The sequence below is a fragment of the Phascolarctos cinereus genome, unplaced genomic scaffold (assembly GCF_003287225.1).
Source record: "Phascolarctos cinereus isolate Bilbo 61053 unplaced genomic scaffold, phaCin_HiC Scaffold_3;HRSCAF=262, whole genome shotgun sequence".
Lineage (NCBI taxonomy): Eukaryota > Metazoa > Chordata > Mammalia > Diprotodontia > Phascolarctidae > Phascolarctos > Phascolarctos cinereus.
Window position 1 is genome coordinate 251,277,892 of NW_027555736.1, and position 8,290 is coordinate 251,286,181.

Consider the following 8,290-nt stretch of genomic DNA (forward strand, 5'->3'; position numbering starts at 1 on the left):
TATCATAGTAACTTTTAATATGTAAATTTTAAAAATATTTATTAAAAATAATATAGAATAGTAATATAACTAAACTTGCTTAGTAACTACAGTTAACCTTCCACATCTTGACTTTCCTCATTGTGGTTTCAATATATCATGACTCAGCATAAGAAATTAAATGGGAATTTCTTGGGAGTTTTGCAGAAGCTGCAGACGACATGTAAAGGCCAACAGACAACATGGAAAATGTTTAGAAAGTCAGAAATGCATAAAATATATGTATAGTATTGTATAATATCAAGAAAAAAAGAGAAGGAAATCCATGAAGCCAGAAGACTTCTTCTCTGGTATGCAGAGAGGGCCAAAAAATTATATGAGGATTTTCCAGATTGTGGGGGCGCTGTGCCCCTAGTCCCCTCAATGTGGAAGGGGTAACTATAGATATATTTAATTTAATTGATGAATAAAATATCAAAACTTTAAAGTCACTTCCGTGTGCTCCATCGAGCTTCTTCATTTACTCCTCATTATCCAGTTTTCCTAAGGTTTTTTATATGGCTTTTTATACCTTATACTTGTTAGATGGAAAGTCTGTCTCTATCAAATGCCATGCAAAAACTTTCGCAGAACTTAAGAGAAATAGAATTACTAGTAAGTAACTGGAATTTTTCTTTCAGGCACCAGCTGCCTTTGGCCTGGTTTCTTTCCTAATGCATGCTGGACTGGAACGAAACCGAATCAGAAAGCATTTGCTGGTCTTTGCCCTGGCAGCACCTGTTATGGCCATGGTAACATACTTAGGGCTAAGTAAGGTAAGTATGTCTTCTTTCTACTTCTCATCCTGTAAAATTGTTTTCCAGATAAGAGTATGATTCTTTAATGGCTTGTCAATAGTTATAGGAAGACTTGCAAACTACATTCTAGACTGCACCAGATTTTCCAAGGAGTAGTTTTTCAGTTAAATTGCCTGGTCAGAACTAAGAATTGGGAATATAAAATCTTGTATAATAACAATTCACATTAATATAATGCTTTAGTTAATCAGTCAGTAAATATTTATTGAGTGCCTACTATGTGGCAGGTACTGTGCTTAGCCCTGGGGATACAAAAAGAGGCTAAAGACAGTCTCTGACCTCAAAGATCTCACAGTCTTATGAGAGAGAGACAAGAAACAAACAGGTATGTGTGAGCAAGCTGTATAGAGGATAAATAGGAAATAATTAACAGAAGGGAGGTACTAAAATTAAGAGGGGTTGGGAAAGGCTTCCAGGGAAGCCAAGAAGCAGAGCAGAGGAGAGAGAGCATTCCAGGTATGGGGGACAGTTAGAGAGAATACCTGGAGTGGAGAGAGGGAATGTCTTGTTTGTGGAACAGCCAGAAGGCTGGTGTCACTGGATCGCAAAGTGTGTGTCAGGGAGTAAGGTGTAAGAAGACTGGAGAAGTAGGAGGGGGCTGCGCTCTGAAGGGCTTTAAATACTAGACAGGGCATTTTGTGTTTGCTCCTCGTGACAGTGGGGAGCCGCTGGAGTCTTGTCAGGGGGCGGGAAGGTGGGGAGGATTGATGTGGTCAGACCTGTGCTTTAGGAAGATCACTTTAGTGGCTGCATGGAGGATAGAGTGAAGTAGAGAGAGGCTTGAGGCAGGCAGATCTGCCAGCAGGTTGTTGTAATAATCGAGGCATGAGGTGAGGAGAAAGTGCCCTAGTGATGCTGCTGTCAGAGGAGAGAAGGGGTTGTATGGGAGACTAGGGGGAGATGTGAAATTGATAAGCCTTGGCAGCAGAGAGTGAAGAATACCACATCCTCATTATTCTCACAGGATAGATGTCTTAAATATACAAGTCAGTATGCTTTATAGCTTAGCATTGATCCATTTAGTCTACTTTTTTTTTTGCCTTATTAAGAGTATAATGAACATAATTAGATCTTTATTTGATAGAGTAGAAGACTGAGCTCAACGTTTACTGAACCCAGTGGCCTGGAAGGTTTGGTGTTTAGTTTGGTTTTAAACTGAATCTTTTCTATAGTCTTGTTGAGTTATTTGCTTTTTTTTTCTTCCAGAAAGAAAAGTATAGGTGTCTTTTGGGGTGATGGCTAGGTCTGCTTGGGTAATTAATAAAAAGTTCTGTTTGATTGTGTTTTTGTTAATTGAACCGCTGAGGAATCATGTATTATATTCTCTTCGCCTAGAAAGGAGAGGCAACCTGCTACAGTGAAGAGTGTCAGAAAGAGCTAGGTTTGATGCTAGGCAAGCCACTGTTTTCTGAGCAACTCACTGAGACTAGAAGTTGCAAAGAAAGTGCTGACTGCATGGGTAGAAGGAGCTTCTTCCTCTGAAATCACAGGTCCAGCCCCTGTCCTCTGTCACTTAGAAAACCTGCATCTGCTTCCATAAACTATAGCTTTTAATCAACTTTTATCAATCTTCTTTGTACTGTCATTACTTAGGACTTGACTTTAGTGTAATTAGCATGAATTTTTAAAAAATTCTTGCATGGAAGAAAAATTTTGATATGATTAAACATAGTATTGTTGGGGGAATTTTATAGCCTATGTTCTTGGATACCACAGGGAGAATCTCATTTACCAATTAAATCTGCTGCTGCTTGGGGGGGTGGGGTGGCAGGGAAGAAGGAGTGGAGGGATGAGTGTCGAGTAACTTGTGGTCAAACTGAAAAGAAAAATATGTATTAGCATGTTAAGGAGAATTGTTCAACCTGGTAGTATCTTCAGTTTCTCAGAGTACAAATTGGGTTTTTATACCTTTTAAGGCCTTCTTAGAGTATACTGCTAAGAACCTATCAGCAGCAGGGTAATCAGAAGCAAACACTTCTAAGGAAGAACAGGGTCAAAAGAGAGAATAGAATAAATTGGGGGTGGAAGAAGATTAAGGAAAATATACTTAGTTTTTCACACCATGACTACTGTGGAAGTGTTTTGCATGACTATGCATATATAACCTGTATCGAGTTGCTTGCCTTCTCAATGAGGGTGGGTGGGGAGGGAGGAAGGAAGAAAATTTGAAACCCAAAGTATTAAAAACAAAAGTTTTAAAAAAAATCTTCTTATGTGTGTCACTATTTTCATCTTTAAATTTATGTAAACTTAAGGTTAAATGGTTATATCCGTTCATTTTAACTAGTTAAATTATGTATAGCATGTGTTTTTAAATTCTGCTTTGGAAACTTTTATATGAATGGGCTAGTAATTTAATCCATGATCTTTGGTTACTTGTCTCAGCCAGAGCTAATTGTGAAGGATTACTGGTTTCTTACTGTGATTTTTGCCTGACCATACATAAATTTAGCTCTAATTCTTAAACCTCTTTTTGTTTTAAATTTCACAGAGCAGCAAAGAAGCCCTTTCAGAGGTCAATGCCACTGGAGTGGCCATGCTTTTCTCTGCTGGGACATTTCTGTATGTTGCTACAGTACATGTCCTCCCTGAGGTGGGAGGACTGGGTCACAGTCACAAGCCTGACTCTGCTGGAGGAAAAGGACTCAGCCGCCTGGAGGTGGCCGCTTTGGTTTTGGGTTGCCTCATCCCACTCATTTTGTCGATTGGACACCAGCATTAAGTGTTCAGGTCCCAGCCTCTGTCCTTGGTCTTTCAGAAGTCTGATGTGGATAGCGCATTACAGCTGCTCAATTCCTCAGTCTCTTGTCTTACCTTGTCTAGCTCCACCAATATTTCAGAAACCCAATGAGGATTGTGATGTAAAACTCAGAGTACTAGAAATGCTTTTTAGTATAAAAACATATTACATATGCCTATATAAATTCTTTGGTTATCTCACATTTTTTAAAAGACCCCTTCATATTTGAGTTTTTAGGATTTTGATTACCCTCTTCTCAGGAAAAATGAAAATTTAGAATTTCAAAGTAAAGTGGAAGACTTAATTGCTCACTTTAAAATAATAATTATTGAAGTATAATATTCAAGATTCATCTTTGATACTTGGGTTAACACATATTGAACCTCCTCTTTAGTTTAAGGGATCTCTGAACTTGTTTTTGTTTTTAACTTGGTCTTCACCATTTTGACACTGGTGCTTATAACATCTGTGTCCCATGTCTGGATTGCATGCTGAAAGGTGATTTAATTTAGGTTTGTTGAAAGAAAAATGAAAATGGTGAGTGGGTACACAAAAAGGAAATAACTGGGGAAGCACAGATTAGTAAGGAATGAAATACTTGCTTCTGTTTCTCTGCAGGAAAAGGTAAAATTCCAGGAAATGAAATATGGGAAAGTTTCCTTCTAAAGAGGTGAACAGTTTTATAAAATATTTTTCTCCAATTAAATTTTTTTTGTTATTTATTATAATTTTTTTTTGGTGAAGTAGTTGGGGTTAAGTGACTTGCCTAGGATCACACAGCTCATGTCAGATGTCCGAGGCCGGATTTGAACTCAGGTCCTCCTGACTTGGGGGCTGGTGCTCTATCCACTGTGCCACCTAGCTGCTCCCTCCAATTAAATTAAAATATTTTTCTCCATTTTTCTCCCCCTGGAAGAATTGCAGTCTTCAGCATATTCCTGTGGAGCAGCAGCACAGCTTAGGCCCTCTCCAGGGACTCAGATTTGCAGAGCATCTTTAAAAATGAAGAGATACTAAACTTTAAACAAATTATGGATACTAAGGAGAGAAGTCTCTGGATCATTTTTAAAGTTAGAGTAACCGAATCCCGTGTTGTGAGTTTTCTTGTTTTTAAAAAGTATTAATGTTAGCAGAACAGCAGTCCCTTTGGTAAAATAATTGGTGCATCATGGGAGTGCTAAGTATGCATCAAGTAAGCATCTTTTGTAGTAAGGAAAAGTTATGGTAGATCATAAATGAGACGTGTTCTCCTTGTAATTGAAATCATGTCCCCTGATCTTTCCCACACTTGCCTCTGAGATAAAACTTTTCCCTCTAAGCTTTTATACACGTCCTTCCATTTTCCTCCTCCCTATTCTGCCCGTAGTCAGCTTGGTGGTAGGGATGCTAATTAATTCTACAGGATTTCGTTCTCATCAGGACAACCACTCTTTGGATTGTGTTGAAGCTCAGCTCTTACTCCATTCCCATTTCCTCCAGATAGGTGATTTTCATCCAGTGCAAATTGTCTAAGCCTTTAAATGACTTACCTTTTTATGAGAGATTTGGCACAGTAGTTAAAATGCTGGACCTCTTTTTTTTTTTAAGTTGTAAACCTGTTCAACATACTCAGTGAGTTTCTGCCCTCAAGCCCTAACATTTCCCAAATCAGTGCTTTGGATGTTTGGAGTCCCTGTTAATCCTTTGCTGGGACTGGAAAATAAATGTTATTATTGTATTTTTAACTTTTGATTTACTTTTTTTATCCCAGCTCCAAACGTTATCACATAAAGGAGAACAAGATTATTTTTCTCCTATAAATAGATTTTTTATCCCATAAAAATTATATGTGACACACAAGCTGTAATATGCCTGTGATTTCTTTACTAACTAGTTTATCATTGTTAGCTATAGATAAGGATTTGTGAGCCCTCTTGGCTGCAGACCAAAGTAGTACCATGTGAGATGGTTTGCTATATAGTAAATTACTTCCCTTCCCCCCCCATTGCATCACTTGTACTTAAGATATACAGAAGATATTGTACAGAAAATATGTGATTTTCTTAGCCAGACAAGATAGATATGGGGCTTCATCTTGCCCTTCAAAATTACTTGGTTGCCTTGAATTCTATTTAACATTGCACTTTTGCTGTCAAATAAATTGCACAATTTTGGTATTTGGTTTGGATGGGAATTTTACCATCTAGCTCTTGTGCAGTGAATAGAGATTCATTACTCTGCTGGCCAAAGACCCTTTCAGCAGTGCCTTGCCACCATCTTTATGAGTTTGGCTAGAATCTTGCCATGCAGGGCCTTGGACACTTACAAGGATTAAACTGTTTCTCCAGACCTACCTTCATCTGCAACCTTACCATTACAGGCAAATCTTTCAGGACTTATTAGCTCCTAAGAGCATTGTCTATAGTTCTACCTAGACTTTTGTTTTTCTGCCCCAGGAATTCCTTGTCTTTATTCAAGGTCAGCAGTTAAAAAATAGCCATAATAAATTTGTAGGGCTCAAATAGTTCTCCATGCAGCAGAGCAGTTTAACCAACATCTGTTGGTAAAACAAAGAAAAACTTTTCTATTGTGACACATTGCACTGGGGGAGAGGCCATATTGATTTTAACTTAATGATACATTTCATTTCTGTTTTTCCCTTGTTTTCACCTGCCTCTTTAAATGTGGATGCCTTAATACTATAATAGGTATTAAATCATTAGCGATATTTAAGTTGCCGCCATGATTTTGGATGGAATTTTTGGCTACCAAAGAGATACACAACTTATAATGAAAAGCGTTTTTTCCCCCTGCTAGTAGCCAAAGTTCATTTTAGTTGCAGTCTGGCTGCCTTTATGGTACGAGATTTTGCTCAGATCCAGAATTTTCTCTTGACTGAAATTTTATCACACCTCAAGTATTTTCAGGTAGCCACATGTCAATTACCATTTCTTTTGAAGTATTGATCCTTTGATGCTCAATTTGGTTCTGCTTTGATTTTCCATTGCTAGGTTTCCATTGCTTAGTGTAGCCAGAGGTTCTGCACTAGAACACTGAGAGTTGGGAAAGGCACTACCTACAGAGGCTGTATGCTCTCCTTTTTCTTTTCCTCACCTCTTTTCCCCTAACTCTGTGCTTACTACATCAGCTATTTTCCTGTATTTTTGTTTTTTTCAATCATCGGGAAAGGAAGAAAAATGGCTGCTTAGAATATCTGTCCCTTGTGGTGACAGAGAAAACTGTATTCTTTTTTTTCCCCCCACCAGCCTAGTTATAAGCTGCCTGGTTTTTCCCTTTCAAGTGGATGAGAATTAGCAAGGACAGCACACCAGCATCAGGCTATCTTAAGCAGCTGAAGTACATTATATGTTGGTAGTGAGAAGCTGAGTACAGGATTTTGATGACTGTCTCAACACAAAACCCCAAAGAACATTCCTGCTTATTGTGTGTAAAAATCTAATCTTTTGAGAGACTTAGGACACTTATTGAGAACTGCTAAATTGGAGGAACCCTTTGTATTTATCTTACAAGAATCTTCCAAGCAGTGGTAAATATGTGCCTAGTTACAGTATATTCATTGTTCCCCAAAAGAGTAAGGGATGCTGTGAATCAAGTCAGTGATGTTACTTACCGTCTTTGTTCCTTCAGCTCATTGATATCAACCTCAGGAGATCTGGAAGGAAGTTATTATTTGTGGGAAGGGAACATAGAACATTTTGGTAACTCTCCAGGTGTACTCAGCCTAATGCAGGCGCTGAACACAAGAAGATTGGCTAATTATTTTTTCTGGCAGCATCTTCTATTAAGTTGGATTTCTATAGGATAACATTGCTGTTCCCCAAATTCAAAGGCTTGAACAGTGATTTTAAATGTCTCTCTTCTCAATCCTTTATAAACATGAAATCATTCCATGGATGGCTGCCTTATAATTTTGTCTTTTTCCACTTTAATTGTGAATGGTTTAAAAAAAAAGTTGGTGTTTTTTGATTTGTTTTATGATATTAAATTTTTATTAGTGCATTATTTATGTGAGTGACTCTTCACTTGTCTTAGTAAATTTATTATTCTGTCCTAAGGCCCAGACATGGAACCACAAGTCAAGAAAAGGAATGAAAACAGCAATAGGAGGGTATGGATACTGTAGGTTTGGGAGACAGGGCCATTGTAATAACTCTTATAGAAGGGAGATTTTAAAATATTTGAGCTTCCTAGACCCCGTGGACTTCAGAAGAAATACCCTATATGTAGATAGAAATGAAAAAGAACATCAAAAGAGATTTGACAAATTCTAGTGCAAAGTCAGTAACAAGTAAAACAGTTGCTGTGTGCTTGTACAGGTTATGAAAAAAAAAAATTCCCAGAAATAGAAGCAAAATTTGTGAAAGTGCTGAAATTTTGAATATCCTGAAGAGATACGCAGATAGCAGTGTTTGTATTTTAAAAGGCATTGGGTCAGTTCAGTTCAAACAGTCAGCCTTTGTGCTACACAGTGGTAATTCAGAGACAAAAATGAGTCTGTGCCTTCAAAGAAATCACCTTCTGCTGGAGGTGAGTGGGATGAGTTGGAGTAGGATATACACATAAGTAATTACAAGATAATCATTGGAGGAAAGAGCATTAAATTGGGAGGAATTAAAGAAGGGCTCCTGGAGAAGATGGCACATGAACTAAGCTTGAAGAATGATCTTGATTCTGAGAGGCAAATGTGAGTGCAGGAGTTCTAGGTGTGGGAGAC

General features: G+C 38.0%; 1 protein-coding gene across 2 annotated transcripts in view; it reads left to right on the forward strand.

Moving 5' to 3' along the window:
- The window catches only part of SLC39A9 (solute carrier family 39 member 9), a 49,336-nt gene extending 41,758 nt beyond the window's left edge, over positions 1-7,578 (forward strand). For both annotated transcript variants that reach the window (XM_021004681.2, XM_021004682.2), the window contains exons 6-7: positions 660-794; positions 3,328-7,578. In XM_021004681.2, the coding sequence (XP_020860340.1) occupies positions 660-794; positions 3,328-3,558 (366 nt within the window). In that variant the 3' untranslated portion in view covers positions 3,559-7,578. The remainder of the gene's footprint in view (positions 1-659; positions 795-3,327) is intronic.
- The last annotated feature ends 712 nt before the right edge of the window (positions 7,579-8,290 follow it).